Raw genomic sequence first — 27,798 nt, 5'->3', positions numbered from 1 at the left:
GGCCGGCGCGGCCCATCGTCACCCCGGGGGTTATTTTGCCCTGCGGTGAGGCGGCGGCGGAGGAGGCCGCGCTGAGGGGGCGGTACACACTGTCACTGCCTGCCTTTGCACCGGGGACGTTGTGTCCCCTTCCCCAGCTGCCCATTTGCCAGCGACGCTGTCAATCAAGCAGGAGAGGTGGCACCTCGGTGCTACGGTGACAGAGGAAACTGAGCCCTCCCTCTTCCGTTTCCGAGTGGATGGCTGAGCTGTCCTTTTATTTTTCTGGTTGTCTTCCGTTGGGCAGCTTTGCTGTCGGTCACCGCGAGGGGCGGGAACCAGCTTGCAGCACAGTGGGCGGGGGAGACCAAAATCTACGTTCTGATTGGTTGAGGGGCCATCACTCATTAATTATCCTCTCTGATTAGGTTACAGGGCGCTCACTCATCCTGATGGGCGTGGCGCGCGGCCGCACGAGGCGGGCTTAACTTTCCGGCACTGCGATTTGTCCATTCCACCGTCCATCTGCGTATCTTCACTGCTGAGTGGTCGGAGATGCCGTCACTCAGGTGGGCTCAACCGTTTGATTGGTCCGCGCGGGGGGAGGCGGGGCGCTGCGCGGCGGCTGCGCGGGGGGACACGGCGGGGAGGGACGGACCAGGAATTATTTTTATTTCTTTGTTTCCCGGGGAAAAAAAAAAAGGAAAAAAAAAAAAAGGAAAAAAAGAAAAATAAACCGGAAAAAAAAAAAAAAAGGCCCCGCGCTCCGGAACCCCCCGCGGGGGCGGATGGTGCTGCCGTGAGCGGGGCGGGCCGGGCCGGGCCGGGCCGGCGGGATGAAGCGGCGGAGCGCGGACTGCAGCAAACTGCGGCGGCCGCTCAAGCGGAACCGCATCACCGAGGGCATCTACGGCAGGTACCGAGCGGCCGCCGCGGCGCCGGGAGCGGGCGGTTCGAGGCGCCGGGGCCCCCCCGGCCGCCCCCCGGCCCTGTCACCGTCATGGCGCCCCGGCCGCCCCTCAGGCGCTGCCCCGCCCCGGGCGCTCCGTGGCCGCGGGGCTCGGCGGGGCCGGGGCAGCTGCTGGCCAAGGTGCTGCCGGTGCTGCCGGCAGGGAGCGGCCCGAGCCGGGCCGGGGGTGCGCGCCCAGCGCCGGGGCCTTCGCCCTGTGTCACCCCCGGGGGTTCTGCTGCGGGCTCCGGAGGTGACACGGCTCCGGGTCCCAGCTGTGTGTCCTCAGGGAGGTTTTCCCGGTGGGATGTCACAGCTGGACATCGCCAGGGGTGTCAGAGCTCCCTGTGTGTCCTGAGGGAGATTTTCTTGGTGGGGTCTTACAGCTGGGCATTACCAGAGCTCCGAGTATGGGCTGTGTCCCCTCAGGGAGGTTTTCCCGGTGGCTCTCACACCTGGACATTGCCGGGGATGTCAGAGCTCCCTGTGTCTCCTCAGGGAGGTTTTCCCGGTGGGTTTTCACGGCTGGACACTACCAGAGCTAGCAGAGCTCCCTGTGTCTCCTCAGGGAGTTTTTCCCGGTGGGTTTCACGGCTGGACACTACCAGAGCTAGCAGAGCTCCCTGTGTCTCCTCAGGGAGGTTTTCCCGGGCAGTTTTCCCGGCCGGGCACTCCCGGGGGCTCGGGCTCACCCTCAGCGGCCGTTCGGGGACAGAACCCCCGGGCTGCCGCCTCGCCTCCTCTCGCAGGGATCCACAGAGTTGTCTTTCCCGTGCTGTGGGAGCAGGAGGGTGTTTTGGGAATTGCCGGGGCAGGGATGGCTGGGCCGGTGTGGTGCCCTGACCCGGGGAATGAGGAAACGAACGGCGGGGAAGTGAAGATGCACGTGGGATGTGTTTTCCAGGCGTTCACAAGGCACCAAAACGCTGATTTGTGTCCCAGCGCCGCCGCTGTGAGCCTGTTTAAAGGGTGTTTTAGAGCTCTGCGAGGTTTTGTGTGGAATGCAGAATAATTCCACGTCTCTCAATCAGCAGCAGGGTGTGAGAGCCGTAGTAAACGTGCTGCTGGCCCATTTCTGTTTCTAGTTCAGTGGGGCTGATGAACGCAGCGCCTGGAAACCTGAGCGAGCTCATACAATTCAGATGTTCCCTTGCACGAGGGGAGCAGCTGCTGGGGAACTGTGACAGGAATAAAACTCTCCCAGCGTGCTGCTTATCCCACTTGTGGTGAATCTGGGAGAGTGGAGAGTCTTTTGGCTTTAGACACTCAGGTTTTGGGGGAAACGCTGCCTGGAATGGTGAAGGAAAGCATCCCTCGGGTAGAAATTATCATTCAAGGTGAAGAATAATTCAAATGTGTCAGGGATTGCTTAGAAGTGGGTTTCAAAAGTCATTCCAAACGGCTTTTGGATGTGGATAGAATTTGCCGTTGAGGTGACTGGCAGGGAAGGTGGGGTGAGAGAAGGAGGGAGCTCAGAGGAGCTCCAGGAGCTCAGTGAGTGCAGCAGGAATCGCTGCTGCAGTCCTGGGAGCAGCTCACAGGCACCTCTGCCTTTGCTTCTCCTGGGGTGTTTTGGTTCAGCAATGGGACTTTTAGCCTTTGTTTTGCTGAACAGGAACAATCAGTGTCCTCAGTGCTGTCCCACAGAAAGGAAAGAAATCGTGGGAAGGGCTTTTCCCTTGGGAAATTCAGAGGGAAGTTCTTCTACATGAATTTGGGAACTTTCTCTTTTTATTTTATTTGGTTTTTAGTATTTTTTTCTCTCTCCATGCCATAATTCAGTGATCACATGCTGGTAACATCTCCCTGAACTACAGTTGTCTAAAAATTCTTGTAATTACAGCAGTTATTTACTCAGCTTATCTTAATTGTCCCCATCAGCTTACACAGACCCAGTAAATGCAGTTATCAGGAGGAAGCATCCCGGGTTTATGGGCAGAGCAGTCAGGCTGAGCAAACAGCAGGATTGGGATGCTTAACTCTTTGTTTTGTTTGCTTTTTAAATTAAGCCTGATCTTAAATTAGACCTGCTGTCCAGCCTGGGAGCGTGAGCCGGGCACCGCTGTCATTGGACACGTGGGGTGGGAAAATGAGCAGTTTTGGAGCAGGGAAGGAATCGTCCTGCAGGGAGGCTCTCGTGGCAGAGTTCACTGAGTGTCTAAAACTGAGGCAGATAGTTAAAAGCGAGAGAAAAACAATACGGAGTTAGAAATGTAAAATCCTGGGCTGCACTGGAAGATGTGGATGGTCCCTCTGAATGTTGATTTTGGCTCTTTAGAAGGATCTGTGGAAAGAAGTTTATGATAATTTAAAATAACAGCTTTCAGCAGATCTCCAAACCCACCACAGTCACGGTAGGAACTGGAGGATCTTTTATTTCCACAGTTTATATTCCAAATTTTGCCCCTCCCCATGTAAAACAACGGCAACAGTTTAAAAATGCTGAAGTGATTTAACATCTCCTACCTTTGGCAGTGTGCATGCATTAAAGCCTTAATTGTTAATTAAAGCATTCATTGCAGCTTGTCATCAGTTAAACAATCAAAGATTTCTCGTTCCTAAGTGTTCCCAGTGCCCATCTTTGCTCTGGTTCAGTTCTGGTTCCAGTCCTCCAGCTGCGTTGCTGGTGTTGCTTGTTTTGCCTCTGCTTGGTCCCACGTTTGGAGCTGGGGGAAGTTTCAAGGTGAATTCCACACATCCCTGGTTGTGCTGGCATATCAGCTGGTGGCTGCTGTCTCCTGGATTCCCTGACAATGCTCCTGAAATTCTCCGTGTTCCTCCAGAGCCAGGGTTATTTTAGCTGGGGCTGGAGATTGCCCTTTATGCAGACACTCCGTGGGCTGGCAGCCAAGGGGAGGGTGTCTCCTCTCCTGGTGGCCCAGGACAGGATTCCTGGGTGCCACGACCCCTAAACCCCTCCTGGTTCCCTCTGCCAACCCCAAATCCTGCCAGGGCTGAGTTCCCAGGGCTGGGTTTCTGACAGATAAACTGGTAGGAAAACATCAGCACTACCTCTAGGAATTTGGCCTTTTTTAGGCTTTTCTTGAAAATCCAGAATGATTCCTCCTGCTAATTTATTCTGGCACTTTTTGTTTTGTTTTGTTTTAATTTTAAACCAGCTTCCTCTAGAGGGTGAAGCATTTTGTGCTGGAGCTGCCCTGGAGGTCTGGAACAAAGCAGCAGGGCAACCTTTTATGACTGGAACTTCAGTGCAGGGCTGCAGAGTCATTTATCCCACATTCACCGTGTTCTGCTGTGGCACAGGGAGTGTCAGCCCGGCTTTGGTGTGTGCAGCTCAATTCCCAGGCTGCCTGGGCTCCCATCTCGGCGGGGTTTTCCCTTTGCCTCCTGCCCCAGCTCAGGGGTGGAAACCTCCTGTGCCCTGACGAGACACAGATCCAGGAGTCAGGGAGTTTTCTTGGGATTCTCTGCATTTCTTTTCCTTTTCAAAGCTGTAGCTGGCAGGTGTTTGAGGTGGCCAGTGCCAGCAGTGATGTTTTCTGCCTTTCAGGCTCCCTCTGTTCCACTTCTGCCCACTAACAACAATCTTAGAGATCTGTTTGTGTGTTTATTTACATGAAGCTTTTCTATTTCCTGATCTCCCCTCAGCATCCCCGGTGTTGTGGCTGCTGGGTAACCCTGAGCTGGCTCTTGGGGGGGGGAGGGTGTTTATTATTTGGTAATTTCACTCAAACGCTCCGATTCGCCTTTTTTAAAGCTCACCTGTGCCCTTGGGCCGCCGCCAGCCTGGGGATGCCTCCCACTGCATTGTCTGGGATGAGTCAGGCTGCCGAGTGGAACCTGCCAGGATTCCCTCGCCAAAAGCCTTTGGGCCTTGCTGATCGTAGCGGGGTAAAATGACAGCTCGGTGGAGCCCCGGGTTGGGTTCGGGGGGTGCAGAATTGGGTCTTTTCCTCGGGGTTTTCGGCAGTGTTGTTACCTTACAGCCAGCAGAGATCAGCTTGTGCGGGGCAGGAGAAGGAGAACAAAGAACAAGAGAGGGAGAGGGGGAAAAAAGAAAAAAAGGAAATGGCATCTGGCACTTGCAGGGGGAGCAAGGATGAGGAGGAAAATTATTTGTTTGCAGATTCAGGGGTGGAGCAGAGGCACTGCGGGGTCGTGAATAAATCTTTCTGTGCGGTGTAGACGAGGCATGAATTGACCTTTCAGAGGAACCGCAGCGCTGTGATCGCTGCTGCTCCCTGCCCTGTGCCCGCGGCGTGGATGTGTCCATCCTCCCCTTCCCTTTCTCCCCCTGCAGGGTGAGATCTCCTGGGGAGAGCCCTGGCCTCAAACCCCTGCCGGGTCACCCAGGGCACAGCTTTTGACACGTGTCAGGAAATTGGGTAACAGATTTTTAGGTGTTTTATCTGCGAGGACCTTCCCCCGTGCTGGGATCCACCTCAGAATTCCGGTGGAACAGATTCGAGGCTCTGCAGTAAAAAGGTTTTGCAGGGGGTTTGTTAATTCCTTGGGGAAGTGTTTGAGCTCTCCCTGGACACAAACCTGCCTGTGCAGCACCTCGGGGGGAGCAGGAGCTGAGCTTTGGGCCAACACAAGGTTTTTAAACTTCCCTCCACTCCTGGAATTCTGGATGGCTTCGGAGCCCTTCAGACAGTGAGAAATGGGCTCTTTAATGCTGTTGGCAAAACCTCTTTACAAGTGTTGCATTGTTCCAATTCCACTTCAGGAGGTGCTCAGTGTCAGCAGGGCCCTGGGATTGATCTGAATTTAATCTCAGAAATCACTTTAATGGCAGTTACAGAACTCTTGCTCAGCTTTCCCTTGGAGTGGCACTTCAGAGCGGCAGCATTCGCCCTGCCAGCCCTTTTTGCTGGGAAAAACGGGGTCTCCTCGTGGAGAAAACCAACCACAACCGCGAGTGGAACCCAGGAAAAGACAACTGAACAGGACAGGGAGCTCCTGGCTGGGATGGTTTTATAGAATTCCTCACATCTGAGGTACAATTGCAGAGCCTGACCCCAAATGTCACCTTTAGTGTCAAATATTCTCTGAATGCAGCTGCTTTTTCCAGCTTTCTGATGAGGATTTAAACTTTAAACAGGGAAAGGCAGCCTGTGGAAGCATCATCCACAGCACAATGTGACCCTTTCAGGGGTTTTGGTGGGTTTGGGGTGGCTTGGTTTGCTGTGGGATATCTTGTTGGGTTTGAGGGATTTTTTTAATTAACACACTGTAGTTTCATTCTCCTCCAACAGTAGTTGGTGACTGTGTCCATCAGAGATGAAACCAGCACTTCCTTAACTCTCCCAAGTGTGCGCCATTAATTTTGTTTCCATCACATTCAAGTGCTTCCTGCAGCTTTTGGATTTGGTTTTTTCCTACCCCGTTCTGTTGATAAGGGCACTGAGGCACATCCACCCCTGATTCCCAAAAAATCCCAGTGATTTCCCAGCCCCGTGCCCTGCACCTGACCTTGGCTGACAAGTGGGTGAGAATTACACGAGTTCGGTCGTTTCCAGCTCTTCCCCTGGAAATTCTGTGTTCTGTCTCTTCCCCAAAGTTCTGAATAATTTCCTAAAAATAAGAATTTCCCCGTGGATTTCAGCAGGGCAGGAACCCGACCCTGCCTGGCAAACCCTTGGCACCTCCCACCGAACATTCCAGGGCAAAGTTCTGCTGGGAGAGGAGGGAAAACAAGTCGCTGGAAGGAAAATCTGCATTTGATTTAACAGAGAAAAAATATTTTTAACCCGCCTCCCCTTTTTTTTTTTTTGTTGTTCTGACCCAGCAGAGTGCAGCAAGGTATTGGGGAGTAACACATCTGGGGGTGGTGGGTTTGGGGGGAAAAAAGGGGTTTTGCCTCATTTTTTTTTTGGAAGAATGGATTGGGCTGCTGGCTCAGTGTTGTTTGGGTCTGAGCTCAGAGTGTTTGGAAGCTCTGTTGCCAAGAAGGATCATCAGTGCTTCCAAGTGCGGGACTCAGAACATGGGAATGTGGCTCAGGAATAATTAATAAACAGAAGTCAGGCTGGTCCCAGGCCTGTGTGCTTCCATTTTCCTGGGGCTTGGTTTGTTTGTTTTTAAGCCTTCACAGAAATGTTTTCAAATCTCACACTGATAACTCAGTATCAGAATACTCTTTAAATTGCTGGAGGCTTAAAATACATCTGAGGTTATTGGTGTTGCAGTCGGTGTTAAACGGGGGAACACTGAAATTCCTGAGCTCCAGGGCTGGGAAAGGACAACTCCAGCTGGGAGAAGTTACCTCTGGCAGGGAAATGCAGAGGGAGTTGGGTGAGAGCAGTGACCCTGCTGTTTATCAGGAAAAATAAATGCAAATTCAGTATTAGCTTCATTAGACCAGGCCTGCTGTAATGGAATAATAATAATAATAAAAACCCCAAACCCTAAACTTATTATCAAATTATTTTGGCTGACATTTCCTTCTGTGTATTACAACCATCCTTCATTTTAATTCTGAATATTTTAATTAAAAAAAAAAAAAAAAGAAAGAAAAAAGAAACCAGTCTGCCTGTTGCAAACCCTGACCCTGAAATCTCCTTTTCCTTCCCCCCCAGCACGTTCCTGTACCTGAAGTTCCTGGTGGTGTGGGCGCTGGTGCTGCTGGCAGACTTTGTGCTGGAGTTCAGGTTTGAGTACCTGTGGCCCTTCTGGCTCTTCATCAGGAGCGTCTACGACTCCTTCCGATACCAGGGCCTGGTGAGTGCCGGGGAGATTCCAGGGGAGACTCTGGATATTCCAGGGGATATATTTCAGGTATTCCGGGGGATACTCCAGGGGAATACTCCAGAGGGGTATTCCAGAGATTCCAGGGGATACTCCAGGGGTTATTCCACGTCCCACAGCTGCCCCAGTGGCACTGAAACCCTCCTCACAGCACAGGGGTTTTCTCAGATTTATCTCTTCTCTCTGGTGGATATTTTATCTGTGGCCAGTGGAAATAAAGATTTCTCCAAAATCTTAATTTATTCATTTATGTGTATGTATATACACACAGACATATGCTGTCTAGCTATATATATAGGGGGTTATATATAAAAATGTATTTAATATGTTTAAATATTGGGGCTATATATATTAATATATTTTAATATGTTTAAAATTAAATAAACATGTAATATTAGAAAGATTGGTGTGATATAAAAATTACAGCTGTTAGGTATTTTGTATAAAATGTACTATATGTGTATTATTATATTGTATTGTAGATATTATGTATTTTAATACCTGTAAAAAACCCTCTATTGGTTATTTTTCCTGGAATAACCAAACCTTCTACTTGATCCCCCTCCCTCCTCTCTTTCAGGCCTTCTCAGTGTTTTTTGTGTGTGTAGCATTCACCTCCAACATCATCTGTCTGCTCTTCATCCCAATCCAGTGGCTGTTCTTTGCTGCCAGCACCTACGTGTGGGTACAGTATGTGTGGCACACAGGTGGGGCATCATTCTTGATTTGTCATTTCTTTTTTTGGTAACTTTTGTTGTAAAAATGTTTTGGTTTTTTGTTTTGCGCCTGGGGGGCGTCTCCAGTAAGGAGGAGCTGGAGTGGAATGCGCAGGAATTCCAGAGCAGTTAAAGGAAAATGAAATTCCTGACTTTAAAACTCTCCTGCAGTGATTCAACGAATGCAGAGCACACAGGGAGAGTTGGTGGCAGTGTTCTGTTCTTCCACAGTCAGTTGGTGTGCTGTTAATTGAGTTAACAATAATCAAATATCAGTTATTTCAGTGACCAGAGTTTAATTCTGCTTCAGCAAAGCTTTGTGTCAGCTGGGTCCAGTTCCTGAGCTGGTGAGAGCAGAGCCTGCCCTGACAGTTGGAGACTTATATGGAGAATTCCTGTCCCCTGCTCTGCCCTTTTCTCCCTGAGTTATTTGGGTTTGTTCTCATAAATCCCTGGTTTGGAGCTGGGGGAGGAGGTGGTTTCGTTCCTTCCCTCTATCAAAACACTTGAGGAATAAAATCCGATTTAATTTTATTTTTAGGGGTAATTTTCCCTCCCCAGATCCCTGGGATTTGGGCTTTGTGGGACATTTTGTGTCAGCCCTGGTGCCAGGGGCTTGCAGGGCGCTGTGGATCATCCCTCACCCAGCTCTGTGACAAATTAGTGACAAATTAGTCACAGCTAATGACGGCAGTGTGGGAGCTGATGGCAGATGCTGGGAACCACTTGCTGCCCAATTTCAGGTACCTGCAGAAGCTGGGGTTATTTTTAGAGCTGTGTTAATATGCGAAAGCCTCATCTGGAGTTGTTCAGGGTTGATGCTTGGAAGGAGGAACTTGATGGGCCAGTTTTAGCTGCAGCTCTTGAGCTGATTTCATATTTGAATTCATGGCAGCCTCAGGAATTGCTCATCCCAGTTGATAAGAACTTGCTTTTTAAATTTTTTTTTTCAGTTATGATCTTTTTAGGTGAAATCTTTAAGGTTTGTTTCCTTAGACTCCTGAAGTGTTTTAAAATCAATTTTTTTCCAACCCTTGCTGGCTGTTTTCTGTCCCTGAGGTGCCTCTCTTTCCCTTCTCTCCACAGAACGAGGTGTGTGCTTACCAACAGTATCACTGTGGATACTTTTTGTTTATATTGAAGCAGCCATTAGATTTAAAGATTTAAAAAACTTCCACGTGGACCTTTGCCGTCCATTTGCAGCACACTGGTAAGTGCTTCCCTGTCCTTTTCCTGTTCACCTGGATTTCAGCAGGAAAATGAATAATTGGGGCTTTTGTTTGGCTTCTGCCATGAAATATTCCACGGGAAATGTGTGTGAACAAGGACCCAGTGCCCCCTCTCTGTGCTGTCAGGAGTTTGTAGTGTGGACATTTCTCAAAAGCTCCTGTGGAACAGCAAAATCCACTTTCTAGATCGTTTCCTGTGGAACTTGTTCCCAGGTGTATACACCTGATTAATTGGCTCTCATGGCTATACCTTATATAATATTAATATATTAATTATATTAAGAATAATGACTAATAATATTGGGGGTTTTTTGCCTCCTTAGCTTTGGCTACCCTATTGTGACTTTGGGGAATAAACAGTGGCAAAAACAACTTCCTAGATGATTTCCTGGGGAACTTGTTCCCAGGTGTATATTAGTTGATTAATTTGCTCTCATGGCTATAGTTTATATAATATTAAAAAATAATAGAAATTATTAATAATATTGCTTTTTTTCCCCTCTTCAGCATTGGCTACCCAGTTGTGACTTGGGGGAATAAACTGTGGCAAATCCCATTTCCTGGGGAAGTTGTTCCCAGGTGGATACACTTGATTAATTTGCTCTCATGGCTATATATATAATATCGATATATTAATTATATAAATAATAATGGCTAATAATAAGGTTTTTTTCCCCTGTTTAGCATTGGCTACCCAGTTGTGACTTTGGGCTTTGGCTTTAAAAGCTACGTCAGCTACAAGATGCGTCTGAGGAAGCAGAAGGAGGTGCAGAAGGAGAACGAGTTCTACATGCAGCTCCTGCAGCAGGCTCTGCCCCCAGAGCAGCAGATGCTGCAAAGGCAAGAGAGGGAGGCAGAGGAAGGCAAGTTTTCCCTCCTTGTGTTCTCTGTTCCCTGAGAAAGAGAAAACGAAGTGCTGGGTTTGCCGGGGGGGTGGTGAGCTCAGGGGTGAAATCAGTTTGGGGTGGTTAACGTGGCAGGAAAAGTGAATGATGGCCCCTCTGCTCAGCTCCTCATCAGCAGCTGCATCAATCTGCTCAGTCAGTGTTGAGTGAAGCTCTAGTATTTATTACTAAATTAAATATATGATTAAATTAAATCTAGCATTTATTTTTAAATCCCCGTTTCCTGCCTGGAATGAGGCAAATAGCCTTCTGATAGGTGACTGTGGACGCTCTTTCCTAGAGCCTCTCCAACACTGATTGTTTCCTGCAGGAATGATGGATGTCCATAATGATTTTTTCTTTTCTGTGGCCCGGTATTGATGGATTTAATGAACTAAGTTGGTTTTTTGGTTTTTTTTCACTTTGGTGTTGCAGCAGCCAAAGGATTATCTGATATGGATTCCTCAATACTCCTGCAGCACAATGGAGGCATTCCAGCCAATAAAAAAATCTCTACAACGTTGCCAGAGCTGGAATATCGAGAAAAAGGGAAAGAAAAGGACAAGGATGCAAAGAAACACAACCTTGGGATAAACAACAACATTTTGCAACCCGTAGACTCTAAAATACAAGAAATCGAATATATGGAGAACCATATCAATAGTAAAAGATTAAACAATGATCTTGTAGGAAGTACAGAAAACCTCTTGAAAGAGGACTCATGCACTGCCTCGTCCAAAAACTACAAAAATGTCAGTGGGGTTGTGAACTCCTCACCCCGCAGCCACAGTGCAACCAACGGGAGCATCCCGTCGTCCTCCTCCTCCTCCTCCTCCTCCTCCAAAAACGAGAGAAAACAGAAATGTGCCAGCAAGAGCCCCAGCACACACAAGGACTTAATGGAAAACTGTATTCCTAATAACCAGCTAAGCAAACCAGATGCACTGGTCAGGTAAGTTGGGCCTGAGCCTTGTCTCGTCCTGCCTTGGCCCATCAGGGCTTTCGTTTGCTTTTCGTTAGGAAAATGTCCTTGATGCTCACGTAGAGAAGGCAGAGGTTGTGTGGTGGTGGTGGGATGAGATCTGCAGGAGATGTCTGGGGCTCTGTTGCTGGGTTTTTTTGTTTGATGTGCAGCCTGGAGCAGATTGCTTCATTTCTGGCTCAGGATCTGCTGCTCCCCAGCCTCACAGGGCTGCTGTGAGGCACCACAAATACCCTGGTGGAAGGCAGGAGGAAAACGTGGAGAAAATCAGCTCACCTCTCCTTGACAGCTCTTCTGTGGAGCGACCTCTGCCTCCCCAGGGACTTCAATGGGGTCTCTTGGTGCCTGAACAAGTGCTTTGGGTTTGTTTTTCCTTTGAGGTGTTTGGCTTTTGCTTTAATCTTTAATTCCCAGCGTGGAGGCAGAGGGTGCAGCGAGGCAGGGCTGCTGTGGGGCTGGGTCAGGGCTGCTGTGGGGCTGGGTTCAGCTCTGCCCACAGCCCTGGTGCAGGCACAGCTCTCAGGGATTGCTTTGGGAATTTCTCAGCAGCTTTTCCTCTGCTCCTGGGAGGTTCAGAGGGAGATGTGAGGCAGATGGTGCCAGGAAAAGCAGCAGTGAGGGAAGTGACTGTGCATGGGGAGACGTCTGCAACAAAAACTGCTCCACAACTCTGCCCTTCTCCAGCATTTCCCTCCTGCCTCTCTTTTTCCTTCTTCCTCCAAATCAGCGTTGGCCAACTTAATTGGCACATCAGGCTTGTTTTCCCTGCAGGTACCTTTGGTAATTGGGCTTTTGTCTCTGAGGATTTGTGCTGTGGGAGCACAATTACTTCAATGGAAACGTTATTTTCTTCTCTGCCCTTGATTGACATGCCCCTGCCAATTAAAGAGCCACACTAATTGATACCTAAATCAGAGAAGCAGCTGATCAATCTGGACTGTGAACCCAGGGCAGGCAGGATTATGGGATGCAGGTTGTTCCTGTGCTCAGCTGGCAGCTCTGCGCTCTTTATAAGGTTGGTTTGTTTTTAGGGTCAGCTCAGCACTTGCAAACATTCCAAAGCCTTGAGAAGAGGGAAGGGAAGGAATCCTTTAGGAATGACCTGCCAGGCTCAGAACTGTGTGGCTGTGACAGGCGCTGAGATTTAAACCTGGGGTGTGTTTAAAGCTTAAATTTCACGTTGAAACCCTTACGTGGGAGCTCAGGAAAATGTCACCTTGCCCAAAATGTCACCAACTGCCCAAGGTGAGTTTTGGATCACAAGTCTGCAACCAAACAGAATTCCTTAGGGAATTCCTGGAGCCCTCTGGGGAAGGACAGAGAGCACAGAAAGTGCCTCACTCCGCCCTGAGAGGGGACTGAACTTCTTCAGACGAGTGTTTTGGGGATGTGTGGGTGTGGAGCTGTGCTGCAAATCCCTTGTCCCTGATGTCCCTGTGCAGGGGGAGCAGCAAACCCCAGCGTGCTGCTGCTGCAGCTGCTGCCTGAAATCATCCAGGAAATCTTGTTTCTGCTCATCCTGCCCGTGGAGCTCCCACACCACTGGGAGCATAAACCCACCTGACAAATAGGATGGGATGGATGCACTTAAATTTAAAAATTCATGGGGCTTTTTTTATTTTAACCTCATCAGTTATCCCGTCCCTGGAGTGCCAGGCATTTGTTCTTCATCTTTCCCACTTCCAGGAGTGTTTGTTACTCCTTCCTGGTGTTAAACTTCCAGTCTGCTGGAGCCTGGAAAGGGCTGAGTGAAGCCCTGCGTTTGTCCAGGCCCAGGTCAGCTCTGCTCAGCTTCCAAATAAAGCAGCTTCTTGTCACCCCGTGTCCAGCAGCCTCTCAGCAGCATAGCAGAGCCCAGCTGCTTTCCTTTTGCGTCCACTCACGGTGGCCCTGAGCTGAGTAACCAGGAGCAAATGGGAAATATTCCTGCTGCTGCTGGGCTTGGGTTTGACAGGGCTGGAGACAGGATCAGCAGCTTTTGGAGAGCAGGACTTTTACAGGCTTCTTCACTTTGGTACACTTGGGGTGATCTCTCTGGAAGGGTCCAGCATAATTATAATTAATTCTATATTTTATATATAATTACACATTTTATATAGACAATACTGCTCTTATTTGAAGCTGAACTTTTATTTTTTGCTCTGTCTGGTGGAACGGAGAGGGCCTGGGTGGTTCTGTGGAGAGGAACTCCCTGCTGCCCATCCCTGGGGGTTGTTCCATCCGTGCCGAGGCAGAGCTGAGGGTTCCCAGAGGCTCAGGGAGCTCTGGGCTTTCCTGAGACATCTCCTGGGGGTGCTGGAATCTGCTGGTGCCTGTGCAGCCCCTCACCACTGCACCTCTGGGTTCTGAGGCTTCTTTCCCAATGGGAATGAGCGGGGCCAGTGGGGGGATCCATTTGGGGTCAGCCTGGTGTCCCTCTGCCCTTTGCTGCTCTTTGTCAGGAGGTACAGAGCAAATCCATTCTTTTCCCATCTCACTCTCACTTCTGAGGCGAAGCAGATTCAGAGCCTCAACAGATGGAACAAATCCAAGCTGCAATTGCTGCAGAATTATTTTTGTTGTTGTTGTTGTTGCTGTTTATTGCACGAAACAACCCCATGACCTGCCCCTGCCTTTTAGCACCCTTAAAAATCCCTGCACTGAAAGCGCCCAAAAAAACCTGGCAGGACTGTGTGTATCCACAGAGGTCCTGCCTTTGGCACACGAGGTGATGAACAAGCTGTCTCATGTACTAATTATTCCCCCGGATAACGAGGACATCTCCTGGCAGTTGGGCTGGGAAAATTCTTGGGGAAGCAAGAGGTGCTCTGGCACAGCTTATTTGGCTTTTTTTTTTTAGATGGTGTTGCCTGCAGAGACAGGCCGGGGGGTTCTAATGTGATTTTTGTGGCCATTTGGTGCTGATGGTGTGGGATTTGGTGGCAGCACTGCTGGGCAGAGAGGGGACTGGAGCCGTGCCTTGAGGGGCACTAAAGCAGCAGAAGGTTTCCTGCGTCAGCTGTAGGGGGTAAGGGCCAGGCTTCCCTGCAAGCACAGGGCAGGAAAATCAGGATTGGGAACGTGAGTGAGGACTGTGGGAGCCAATCCCTCCTGCAGACCCTTCCCAAGGCAGCAGAGAGCACAGAAACTGAGCTGCCTTGGAGCAGGGAAAGGATCCTGGCTTTCTGTGGATCCCTGCTTCTTTGGGGAATGAAAGGAGGATCCTGGTTTTTCTGTGGATTCCTGGCTTTTTGGGGGGGAATGAAAGGGGGATCCTGGCTTTTTTGGGGAATGAAAGGAGGATCCTGGTTTTCCGTGGATCCCTGGCTTTTTTCTGGGAATGGAAGCTGCTCCTCAGAGCCAGCAGGAGCAGCTCAGGGCTGCAGGAGCACAAGTGGCCACTTCAGAGGAGCGGCTTCACTGCAGGAGCTGCTCGAGCCAGAGCTGGGCCTTTTGGAGAGCAGCTCAGCGCCTCGTGGGCGCTTTAAAATGATAATTCTTATATAAACTGGGTTTCATTCGAGAGGAATTGCCGGGTGATGATGGGATGGAGTAAACTGAGCACCCCGACATCGGCCCTGGGGAGCATTAAAGCTGCATTGAGTTGTTTTAAGTTCACCCATCAGTGTCCCCAGAGGTGTTTGGGGAAATGCTCCCTCCCCGAGGTGTTCCCTGGTGGATTCTCCTCTCCAGGAGCGACGGGAGGTGCTCAGCAGAGGGAACGGGTAAAGCTGCAGTCAGAGGAATGACAAACGGAGGGAATTGGCCTCGCTTGTATAAACAGCACGACGTAATCTGCACCCAAAGCCTCATTTAAAAGCAGTTCTGTGTCAGAAGGAGTGAAACATCCTCCAGACCTCGGGGTTGCTTTGCTCCCCCTCCTCTGGAAATCACTTTCTCCAATAACCCTGGAAGTAGGAGACGTAAGCAGCAAATGAAATCAGGCTGAGGAGAACAATAATGAGGAAAACGCTGGTTTAGTGGCTCGTTTGTCCAGAGGGGAGCAGGGCAGCTCCCTGCACTCATTTTTTGCAGCAGTCATTTTTTATGGTTTTGTGTTGGTTTACCTTGATGGGCTTTTATTTTGGGGTGGTTTCCATGTCCTTTCGGGGAGGTGAGCTCTGTGACAGTGCCAGGAGCACCTGTGGGTCTGAGGGGTGACTCCCTCCCGGTTTTCTTTTTCTTAATGAACTTGTCTCTGCCTAATTGGGGCAGGGGAAGCACCAGGGAGGCCTTTGCATGATGCTGGATTTTGATTTTCCTCCCTGGTTTGGGGAGGCAGGAGCCTGCATTTGCTCTGTAACTGGCACCGAACAGATATTCTCTGCTCTGGTGTTTAAAGCTGGAGCAAAACCTTCAGTGTAATGAAAAGGGGGTGATTAAAACCTGCTAAAATCTTCCTGTGAAGCCTCATTCCCAACAAGCCCGTTGATAAAGCAATTTCCAATGCGTTTGTGTGGCTGGAAGGAGAGGAATTTTCTGTGTTAATTTTTATTCTGGCCCCTTTGGAGTGATGTCTCCTGGATGTTCCACCCTCCCTGAGCCCCCATCCCACAAATCCCCCACACACAGAGGGACAAGCTGTGACCTGATCTCTGCTGCAGGGCTGGATCCTGCAGGTTTTCCCATCCCAGTTTTATTTGGAGCAGCCCTGGGAACACTCAGGTGCAGGAATGTCACCAAGCAGAGATGCCCCCACAGCCCTGAACTCACAGCAGTTCCCCACTGCCAAAAATACAAATTCAGCCTGTCCTGTGCCAGCACCTCTGGGCTCTTCTGGCTCTGTGTGCTCTGGGCTGCTTTTTCCTGGAATACTCAATACCCAAAATAAATCCTGGGCTGTCTTACTTTGGCATAGTCTGAGCTGTAATTTACAGCTCTTCTCTTCAGTTGTCACTTCACTGTAGCCATGGATATTGGAAATATTTGTGGGTCGGTGCGAAGTGGGGGTTCAGGTGCGTTCCTCCATGGGAACAGCATTTTTTAATGAAAACCTGGATTAAAACCAATCAGCTGTTGGCACACACCGGCCTGGTTGTGGTTCCTACAGCTTCTTACTCCCTTTAATTAAAACATTTGCTCTCTCTAAAACACTGGGCTGCTGCTTTTATGGCAGGCGAGATGAAACTCTGCTTTCTTTGCCCTGTCCATCATTTAACCCTGCACAGGCTGGCACCACTCACCCAAAAGCAGCTGCTGCTGCTCCCATTTTGAGGCTGAGCTTAGAGTATTTGGTCAGGTTTGCAAATCCTTTCCCTCAGCAGAGCACCAGGTGTCGAAGTGATTTGGGCACTTCCCTTTGAGGTGGGTGTTTGCCTTGTGCTCTTGCTATTTGCCTGTAAATTGATTTTTTTTTTCCTGTTTAAGGGTGTTTTTACCCATTTATGGTGCACTGAAGGAATTCCTCTTCCCAGGAGGGCACTTCATAGACCTGAGAGGCAGCTGGGGCAGGAGGAGGGGGCTGAGATTTTTCTCTGGATTCCCACATCTTTGGTGGTTCCACGCTTCCCCTCTGGATTCAGTGGCACGGGGTGTTCTCCCTGCTCATCTCTCAGTGATTTCCCTGCCCTGAAACCCAGAAATGTTTCTTGAAGGAATCAAAGAGCTGCAGCCATTCATCTGTAGTGCTGGGTGTCACTGAGGGCAGCAGCTCTTCTTGGCTCTTGTGACTGTTCTCCTCATCTTCATGTCCCACTGCCACGAATCCAGAATGGAACCTCGGGAAATAAAACCACCTTCATCTTCTTGATGGGCATTTTAAAGCTCTCAGCTCAATACCTGGCAGAGCAGAGGAGGGTTGTGTGAGAACGGCTGGGGTGGATTTGCTTTAAATGAGTGTGTAGCGGAGTTTAAAGAGGTTGATTATTCAGCTGTGATGTGTTTTTATTCTAAGAATCAATAACCTTATTTGTGGGGGGGGGAAAATCAAAGCGAGCTGAGTGCCTCCCTTCCGAAACGTTGTGTTGTATTTAACAAGGTTTTAATTAATAAGATCACACGGATCTTTCAGGAACTTTCCAAAGCTACAATTTCAAGCGTAGAGCAGATGGGCTGTGTTCGAGAGCAATTAAAACTAAATTTACTGACTCCCGAGCTGGGGATGACTTCACACGTCCTCCTTCCTCAGCGAGCACATCATGTGCTGCAAGGAAACACCGACGTGTTGTGGAGGTGACAACTGAGCAGAGCTCAGCTCTGGGTGACAAGCCAAACCCAGCGTTCGTGGACAGAACAAAGCCTGGCTCTGCGTGTGCGTGGAAATGCAATCCCATGGGATTTGTTTTACCGCGTCACGGAGGCGAACTCCTGTGCGAAGCTCTGAAGTGTCTGTGGGGAGTTCCATAGAACCCGATGGTTTAGCAAGGACACGGGCCTGGAGAGCGGCCAGGGCCGGCTGGGGGCGGGCTGAAGGTGTGGCTGTCTCCCCAGGTTGGAGCAGGACATCAAGAAGCTGAAGGCGGACCTGCAGGCCAGCCGGCAGGTGGAGCAGGAGCTGCGCAGCCAGGTGAGCTCGCTGAGCTCGGCCGAGCGCGGCAGCCGCGCCGAGATGGGCCAGCTGCGCCAGGAGAACGAGCTGCTGCAGAACAAGTACGTGCGCACCGGGCTGCGGAGGGTTAACGGGGCGCGGAGAGTGGGTCCGGGCGGGATGTGGCCTGTATGGATAGTGCAGGGTGGGGATGGAGGGGATATATCGTGTGTGGATAACAGAGAGTGGCTGTGGAGGGGATATGTCACGTGTAGATAGGCTAAAATCTCTAGTGTGTGTGTGTATATATACCGTATATATACACATTGTATGTAGTATAAATACTATATACACATTATATGTAGTATACATACTATATACACATGTTATATATAGTGTATATATATCGACATATATATACATACTATATATACACACTATATATACATTATATATAGTATGTATAGATACACATTATATGTAGTATACATACTATACATATACAATATATATAGTAGAAATACTATATCTGTACAATATATGTAGTATGCATACTATATATACATATTATATATAGTATGTATATATACATAGTATATATAGTATATATATGTACATATGTATACATAATATATACACATTATATATAGTATGTATATATACCCATTATATGTAGTATATATACTGTATACACATTATATGTAGTATACATACACATATTATAGTATACATACACTAGATCTAGTACATATATATAGTATATAATGCATTTAAAGTATAGGATGTGTATGGATAGTATATAGAATGTATGCATAATACAGAATGTGCATAAATATATAGTGCATATAAAATATGTGTACTTATAATATATAATGTGTATGTATTGTGTATAATGTATATAAATACACGTACATATATCATGCACATAAGTACATGTACATATTATATCTCCTGTATATATAATGTGTACCAATATTATATATCATGTATATAAAATGTGTACTTGTAGCATACAATGTATATATGATGTGTACAAGTATTATGTGTAATGTGTATGTATTTTTTATATTTTATAAAAATATTATATATACTTATATAGTATATATAAGTATATTAGTAAATATATATATAAGTAAAAGCTGGTATAGAAATGTGAAATCCAACTGTGTTGTCATTTATGACTAGTAGGTGCCCCTGCCTGGGGGCTGCAGAGGGGGATTGTGTTAAATAATCCCGAAACGGGAGGAAGATCCAGTTTGACCTTAATAAATGGATCCTGTCCCCTGCAGATTGCACAACGCTGTACAGATGAAACAAAAAGACAAACAGATGATCAGCCAGCTGGAGAAGAAGCTAAAGGCAGAGCAGGAGGCAAGAACCTTTGTAGAAAAACAATTAATGGAAGAAAAGAAAAGGAAGAAGTTGGAAGAAGCAACTGCTGCACGAGCTGTGGCCTTCGCTGCTGCTACCAGGTGCTGTGCCCTTGGGGGGGCTCTGGGGCAGGGAGGAGGAGCCTGGCGTGGATCTTTTATTTTAAAACCCGGCTTTATTTGCCTTGAGAGGTTTATTTGTGTTCAAACAAGGCGGCGCTGGGAGATGTCCTCCCCTGGAGCTGGGCCTCGGTGCCTACATGACATTTCCACGTGTGCAGGATGAGTGTGCTCTGAATCACCTGCTGGATCCTGCTCTCAGGAGCCTCTCCTGTCACCTGGGGACTGGGAATTCGGGATTTCTGCAGTCACATTGCCCCAAATGCTGCAATTGTCCTGCTGGGGCAGTGGCTCCCAGTGCTCAGCACTGTGGGGTTGCTGTAGTGCCACAGCACAAACTGGGATCACTTCAACCTGCAGGGCTCCAAATGTACAGAATTATTCCTGCTTTCTGTACAGAATTATTCCTGCTTTCCTGCCCTCCTGCATCTCATATTGATGAATATTTCATCAATATCCCAAATCTCCAAGTCCTTGAGGTGTAATACTGAATAACTTCCTGCACTGTCACTGTGAGGGGAATCATTTTGCTGAGAAGACCAGAATTGGCTTCTTCTTTTCAATGCTTCGGTTTTTATTTTAATTTTCCCAGTTGCAAAGAGCTGAGGGGTGGCAGCCTGGCTGTCATTTCATGTGCTCTGTGCTGTGCTGTCCCTGCAGGGGGGAATGCACCGAGTCCTTACGGAATCGCATCCGGGAGCTGGAGACAGAGTGCAAGAAGTTAACAATCGACATCAAACTGAAGGAGGATCAGATCAGAGAGCTGGAAATGAAAGTTCAGGTAATGCCACAGCTCCAGGGGCTCGGGCCAGCAGAGCTCCCAGCCCTCCCAAATCCCTGCATCTGCCCAGGGAGTGCAGGTTCTCCATGTTCAGGGAGTGTCCAGAGGCTCAATCCACACCATTCCATGTTCAGGGAGTGTCCAGAGGCTCAATCCAAACCATTCCATGTTCAGGGAGTGTCCAGAGGCTCAATCCACACCATTCCATGTTCAGGGAGTGTCCAGAGGCTCAATCCAAACCATTCCATGTTCAGGGAGCATCCAGAGACTCAATCCACACCATTCCATGTTCAGGGAGCGTCCAGAGACTCAATCCACACCATTCCATGTTCAAGGAATGTCCAGAGGCTCAATCCACACCATTCCATGTTCAGGGAATGTCCAGAGGCTCAATCCACACCATTCCATGTTCAGGGAGCGTCCAGAGACTCAATCCGCACCATTCTGTTGTTAAATGGGGATTTTTTTTCCCCCAAACCCTCTGGTCTGTGTAGGCTGAGGGTAGAATCCCCTCAACAACATTTTTCTCTTCATGCCAGGAGCCTGTGGCAGCCTCATTATAATAAATCTAAATTTCACTAGAAGCTGCTGGTTCAGGGCAGTCTGGAGCAATTGCCAGGCTATTTTATTTTTTTTCTTTGTGAAAGTGCCTGAATATTGAAAACACTTCATGGTAGACGTGCAGCAAACAGGGTTGGCTTTGTCACAGCTCAAATGTGTGCCCTTACTCCTGTCCTAAAGATGTGCTCAGACTGACAAGCTGCATGAAAATGGATTTTTAATGCCTCTTCCAAACCCACCTGCTGCTGCTGGGGACTTGTTTCCCAGCCCAGGTGCAGCCTCCTCATCCCTGGATTTACCAAACCCTCCACAACAAGTGTGGATTATCCGTGGAGTGTTTGAGCACGGCTTTCAGACAATTAAACCCAGCTCTAATTAAGCTTTTTAATTTTATGCATTTTTAGCATCTTCAAGGCGTTAGAGAAGCTCTTTGTTGCAGGCATTAATATTTCCTCCTTTGCACTGTTGTCCCTCCATTTGAAGGCACAGAATATTTCTGTGGGTATTTTTTATTTCCCCCCAGCCACAGGTTGCCTGGCTCTTACATCCAGGATAATTACTCCTTGTTTTCTTTTTTCCCTGAATTTCCCTCAATTTCTGGCATTTGCAGCACAGTGAGGTTTGATGTGAGCTAAAAATAATTCCTTGAATCAGCCATTTAGATTGGATTTTAGGAAAGCTTTTTCCGTGTTGGAAGGAGCTGCCCAGTGGTGCAATCCACAGCCCTGGAAGTGTCCAAAAAGTGTCCAGACCCGTGGATGTGGCACCTGGGGATGTGTTTGAGGTGGATTTGATGCTCTCAGAGTGACCAGTGGTGTGATTCCAGCCTTTTTCCACTCCTCCAGCCTGGCTGTGGAGCTCAGCTGCCCCTTGGAAAGGGATTTTGGGGCTTTTTTGGGTGGAGGGAGAGGCCCAGAGCAAATGGGGCTGCAGTTCTGGCTTCAATCACCTGCAGGCTGCCCACCTGTAATTACTGGCGGTGATACTGGCGACCTTAATTAACCAGCAGGTTAATTAACCCAGGCCCAGTGTGGGGAAGGGAAAAGACTCTTGGGGCTCTCTGCTGTGTAAAGTCTCCCAGACTGGCATTTTTTACCCCCAGGATGAAATTTTTTGCCCCCCAGGATGGTGTTTCTGTCCCCAGGTGACATTTCTGTCCCCAGGTGACATTTTTTTGCACGCCAGGATGGCATTTTTACCCCCAGGATGATATTTTTTGCCCCCCAGGCTGACACTTTTGCCCCCCAGGCTGACGTTTTTGCCATTCCCATGGGGATTTTCCCCTGCAGGAGCTGAGGAAGTACAAGGAGAACGAAAAGGACACGGAGGTGTTGATGTCAGCCCTGTCAGCCATGCAGGACAAGACCCAGCACCTGGAGAACAGCCTGAGTGCAGAGACCAGGATCAAGCTGGACCTTTTCTCTGCCCTCGGAGATGCAAAAAGGCAGCTGGAGATTGCCCAAGGTACCTGGGGGCTTCCATTCCACACACATTAGGGGGAAATCCTGGAATTTTGTGGTCCCCTCTCAGTTCTCAGAGGGAATTTGGAGTTTCCAGCTTTGGGAATGTGGAGCTTAAACCATCTGACCTCACCTTCCCAGCCCATCAAGCTGATGATAGACATTAAAATAGGTGTTTCAATTAATTAATGACTATTTCCTGCATTTTATAAACCATTACAAGGAGCTGGAGATCTTTTAAAGCTCTGAAAAAACTCCCTCTCTAAAAGAGATCAATGAGTTTAATTGAGCCTGTTATTAAGCTGCTGCCTTTTCATCCTAATATTAATATTTTATTGCTCCTCAAGTAAATAAAACTTAAATTTGGGGAGAAGCCGACCTGTTTTAGGCCTCAGCAAGTGAGGGGAGTGTGGGCACTGCTGCTGGTGCCACCAGAGGGAGCAGAAAACCGAAACAAAACCCAGGCCAGGCTTTGTGCAGCTGTGTAAACCACGGAGCAAAATTCAATAATTCTGCCTTTAACACCAGTTTAATTTCCCTGCAGAGGGCTGTTTGATTGCAGGGATATTTAATTAGAGGGAGAAATGGTTTGGTTTTGTCTCAGCAGTGGGTTTTTTTTGGTCACCTGCTTTCAGGAATTGCTGTGGTGTGGCAGCTCAGCGAGAAACCATGGGAGTGGGGCAGTTCGGAAAGTGAACAGGTTTTACAACCAAACGTTTGGGCTTTTGTGAGGAGTTTGGAGAAGGGCAATGGCAAAAGGCAGGGAAAAAATGGCAGAAAAAAACGAGATGAAATAGAAATAATCCTTGGGGGTGGTGGTGCAGCTGTGAATCCAAACAATGCAAAATTAAAATGGGAGTGTCGGGTTTTATCCTGTGGTAATTGGAGCTGATTACAGAGGAATCAGGAGCTGCTCTGGGGGGGATTTCAGGGCTGTCAGGCCACAGGAGAAGGGAATATTTTGACCGCCTGGAGAGTTCCAGACCTGCTGTTTCTGAGCGCTGTGCTTTGGCGTTTTCAGGGCAGATCCTGCAGAAGGACCAGGAGATCAAGGAGCTGAAGCAGAAGATCGCGGAGGTGATGGCAGTGATGCCCAGCATCACCTACACTGCAGCCACCAGCACTCTGAGCCCCGTGTCCCCACACTATTCCTCCAAATTCGTGGAGCCCAGCCCCTCTGGGCTGGACCCCAACGCCTCTGTCTATCAGCCCCTGAAGAAATAAATCGAAGCCCGGGTTCTCTGTGCCCTGCAGGAATCCCCCAGGGCTCTCTTGCAGTCATGAGGAAAATCGTTTCGTGTGGGACTGTGTTTGTTGTCATTTCCAGCAGGAGAAAAAACAAAAAAAAAGAAAAAAAGAAAAAAGAGCATTTGACTAGAACTGCCCATCAGGTTTTGTTTTTTTTTTTTCTTGTAAATCTTTAGGAAACCTCACACACAGAACTTCTTTTGCGATTTGTGTTTTTTTTTCCCTTGGCCAACGCATTAAAAAACGATTCTTGGTTTTTTTCAAGTAGCCAATTTTTTGCCTTTTTATGTACTCTTGCATGGTTTCCTCTTGAAAAAAAAAAGCAAACAAAAAAAAAAACCATACAGGGCTTTGCTTGGTTTTCAACCCTTTCTCCTCAGTTCTTTTTTTATTTAATGATCAAATTGAATTTGCAGATTCATCCAGTGAGGAAAAACCCTTCAGTTTTCCCCAGTTGAAAGGGTTAAAACAATCCAACAAAGCTTTGATTCATGGATGTATTAAATACAAAACAACGTGGATGTTGCAGAAGATAATTTGATTTTTTTTTCTCTCCCCCCTCCCTCAAAGGACCAAACAAATTCCAGGGGCGTTGTTGAAGGGAAGGAATAAAGAACAGCTGATGATGTGATGGTGGTTGTTGTGTGAAATATTTATAAATCCCCATTGCTGGTTTTTTGTTTTTTCTTTTTTTTTTCAGTCATTGAGAATTGCTCAACAGTCTTGTTCACAGTGCCTTGGGAAAAGACATTTCAAGAGGAAACTTGATGGTTTAAACTATTTTTTCCCCCACCCTTCTCCCCTTTCACTGTCATCCAGCTTCTGCATCAAAGCTCATTGCAGAGCCTGCTGCCCGCTGCTCCTGCTGCTGTGGGTGTTCAGCACGGGCTCCATCCTCTGTTTCCTTTTGGTCCAAACCCAGCAGTTGTTGTGTCCTGGGTGCTCCCCCCAGGAGGGTGAAGGTGGAGCTGTGCAATGTTCTGTACACGAGACACTGTAAAGCTGCCTAATAAAAGCTGCAGTTCTGGGGTTTTTTTATTTTATTTTATTTTATTCACCTGTCATTTATACGCTTTTTGTCTCCCCTTCTGTCTCAGTGGTTTCCAGCCAAGGAGTTTGGGTCGGGTTTTTTTGGTTTTTTTGGTTAAGGGGTTTTTAAGGAAACTCACAGATTTGCACACAAAGTTTAAAATGTGTGTCTCCATCCACAGAAAAGGGATTTTTTTAAAGGGGTTTTTGCCCTGCAATGGGTCAGAGTTTGGGATGGGGGGGGGGGGGGGAAGCCGAGAGAAAATCCCAACCTCAGCTTTAGGATTCTGCAAACATGCAGTGGACTCTGGAAGTTCTAAAAAGGAACTATTTGGGGTTTTCATTATGGTGCTAATTGGCACGTTGCCTCATGGAACAACAGCAAAAAAGGAGGAGGAGACTCAAGCCAATGGAGAAATCCCAAATCCATCCTTTCAATGCCTGAGCTGCCCTGGGCTCCAGCTCCCAGCTTTGTCCAGGTGTGGGTGTTGCTGTGATTTGGGTTTTGGGGCCACCCCCGTGTCACTGTCACCACGGGAGTGTCACCCAGAGCTGTCAGATCCTCCTGCAGAACGTGGAATTTTGTCCCTGATTTTTGTGCTGAGCTCCCTCCTTTGGCTGCCCCCTGGGGCACAGGTTTTGTTCAGTCCTTGGTCATGGCTGCATCCTTTTTTATTCCTGTGGGCTTTACCAAGAATAAACATCTTCTTGCAGATAAAAAGGAAATAATTTAATTTTTTTTCCCTTTTTAGCTGCCCTGATGTAGGAGCACAAAGGGTAAGTTGGGTTTGTTATTCCAGGTAGGTTTTTCCTTTGGCAGCAGGGAAACAGAAGGAAGAGCAGCTCTTTTTTTGGGTTCCTGTATAAAATCAGCAGCTTCCCCCATCTGTGGGCTGGAAAATCAGGTAAATTTAAATTTCTTGGACTTGGAGAAGTCAAAGTTTGACCTCTGTCCTTTTTCAGACAAAAGCAGGAGCAGCTTGTCCCTGGTTTTCCTTCTCTGCGTTGTAAAATCTCTTGGGAATCCTGCAGTTGGATTTGGGGTGAATTTGGGTTTTCCCTCTTCCTTTGGCTCCTGAATTTTTGGGCTGCATTTGGCGTCCAGGTAAAATTTACCAGGAAATTCCAACCTGCTCTGCCCCAGGATCCTGCTGGAGACACTGCCAGGGCTTCCCTGAGGAATCTTTATTATCATTTTTCTTATCTTTATCACCTTTATATTTTTAATTTTTGTTCTGAAGCCACCACCAGTGTGACACCCACCTGGATTATTCCCAATCCAACCCCCTTCCCGTGCCCAGGAGCTGCTCCAAACATTTTCTCTTCCAGGACATTCGTGTGCAGCGGATAGATTTTTCTGCACTCCAAACCCCCCAAAAAATTCTCCTTCCAATAACGCCAAATGGGTGTGTGGCAGAAAATCGAAGGAAAATTCCTTCGTGTCCTGTCCCCAGCAGCCACGAGAGGGCCCAGGGCGCCTTGGATGAGCCTGGAGACCCAACCCTGAGCTCTCTCCAGCCCCACGGGCTGGAAAAAATTCCCTTTTTTTCCCTAAATGCGACCTCCGGATGTAACTTCGTGGCGTTGTTGTTGTGCGAAGGGAGAGGGGATTTCTCTGGGAAGCCCGGAGCTCAGGAATCCTCGGGTTTGTGCTCGGGTGTTTTACCCACAGCAGCCAAACTTCAGTACCAGCAAAAGGAATGTTTAAATTACTCCTATTTTAACTGGGAATCTGGTGTTTCCTGCTCCCTGCCGTTCCCATCGGGTTCTGATCCAACGGGAGCGTTTCCTGCTGCCCCTATTGCAGCACTGACGTTCCCCTGCAGTTACATAAACCAACGTTATCGATTTCCCCCTCTGCAAGTCCTGTGTGCCAGCTGCCCCGGCCGGCCCTGACCCAGCTGAGGAGGCACCAAAAGGCACAAAAAAGAGAAAAGGAGAAAAGGGGAGAAGCTTTTCCCAGCTGGAAGAGCTGATCTGGGTGGCTCTGGTGACTTTATTTGTTCTGTCACCGCACAGGAGAGCCAGGGCTTGCCACTCCTGCCTGGCAGAACGCTCTGGGCTCCCCCTGGCACTGATTTTTAAATTTTTTTTAAATTCTTTTAAATTTTTTTTTAAATTCTTGGAGCTCCGAGCACCGTCCCCAAGCCAAAGCCGTCGCTGAGCTGGGTGCTGTGGGCTCTGAGGAGGAGCAGCTCCTTCCTCTCCTCATTCCAGAGGGTTCCTTTGCCTGCCTGGATTCCTCTCCTCCCCTCTCCCTGGATTTTCCAGCAGCTGCTGGAGGCCTGATTGCACTTTGGGCTGCCAGGAGCCCAATTTCTCTCCGGAAAGGCCCGAGCCTGGCGTTTGGCAATTAATAATCTGTGTAATTACAGCTCCAGCAGCAGCTCCAGCACCTCCAGCCAGTGCAGAGCAATCCAAAGCCCTTTTCCTCGCCCGCCCGGCGCTGCCGTTCCTTTATTCCTCCCCTCAGTGACGGCAGAATTCCTTCTGCAGGCACCTGTTGCTCCACGGGGAGCCGGTGGATTCATAAAAGCCTTAATTATTAAAGGCAGCAGAGGCTCGCTGATGGTTGTTTGCTGCAGAGTTAATGTTTGATTGGGGAAGGTCGGCTGGGCGAGGGCACAAGGAATGAAATCCCCTTTTCCTCCATCCTGCCGAGCATCCCGAAGGGCCTGGAGCTGGAACACCACAGCTCCTGGGTTTTAATGCACTGGGAGAAATCCCGGCAGGAATTTCGGGTTTTCCTGGGCTCCTCTGAGCCAGGAATGTGGCCAAAGGAACCTCGGGGGGTTTGGGAGGGCTCAGGGATGATCCCGTTCCAGAGGGGCAAAGGGCAGCAGGAGCTGCTGCTCTGTGCCCAAATCTGTGCCGAAATGGTGGGAGGAATGCCTCAGTGGGGTCTGGGCTGCAAAACTCTGTCTGGGCTGGGGCATCACCCCAAAACCTCTGTCTGGGCTGGGGTGTCACCCCAAAACCTCTGTCTGGGCTGGGGTGTCACCCCAAAACCTCTGTCTGGGCTGGGGGTGTCACCCCAAAACCTCTGTCTGGGCTGGGGCATCACCCCAAAACCTCTGTCTGGGCTGGGGTGTCACCCCAAAACCTCTGTCTGGGCTGGGGTGTCACCCCAAAACCTCTGTCTGGGCTGGGGGTGTCACCCCAAAACCTCTCTCTGGGCTGGGGTGTCACCCCAAAAACTCTGCCTGCCCGGGGACAATCCTCAGGTGAGTGGCACCAGCAGGGACGGGGACGTTCCCTGGGCATCCCAGCAGGATTTCCCTCCTGTGGGGCTGCTCTCAGTGCTGGATCCGGGGTTTATTCCCAATCCAGAGTC

At 48.7% G+C, this 27,798-nt stretch overlaps 1 protein-coding gene across 2 annotated transcripts; it reads left to right on the top strand.

Moving 5' to 3' along the window:
- The first annotated feature begins 72 nt into the window (after nt 1–72).
- On the top strand, nt 73–24,478 carry MACO1 (macoilin 1). 2 transcript variants are annotated; one of them, XM_066204224.1, is made up of 11 exons: nt 73–548; nt 7,471–7,612; nt 8,220–8,346; nt 9,442–9,565; nt 10,269–10,447; nt 10,904–11,420; nt 17,859–18,017; nt 19,185–19,367; nt 20,046–20,166; nt 22,017–22,191; nt 23,209–24,478. In XM_066204224.1, the coding sequence occupies exons 1-11, from the start codon at nt 535–537 to the stop codon at nt 23,409–23,411; spliced, it is 1,944 nt and encodes a 647-aa protein (XP_066060321.1). In that variant the 5' UTR covers nt 73–534; the 3' UTR covers nt 23,412–24,478. The 2 variants fall into 2 exon arrangements, with proteins under 2 accessions (XP_066060321.1, XP_066060320.1); XM_066204223.1 differs by lacking the exon at nt 73–548 and adding an exon at nt 598–895.
- The last annotated feature ends 3,320 nt before the right edge of the window (nt 24,479–27,798 follow it).

This window comes from Chamaea fasciata, unplaced genomic scaffold (genome assembly GCF_029207755.1).
Source record: "Chamaea fasciata isolate MVZ Bird 193981 ecotype frontalis unplaced genomic scaffold, bChaFas1.0.hap1 SCAF_26, whole genome shotgun sequence".
Taxonomy (NCBI): domain Eukaryota; kingdom Metazoa; phylum Chordata; class Aves; order Passeriformes; family Sylviidae; genus Chamaea; species Chamaea fasciata.
The sequence above is the reverse complement of the archived record's forward strand: the minus strand, read 5'-3'. Positions and strand labels throughout refer to the sequence as shown.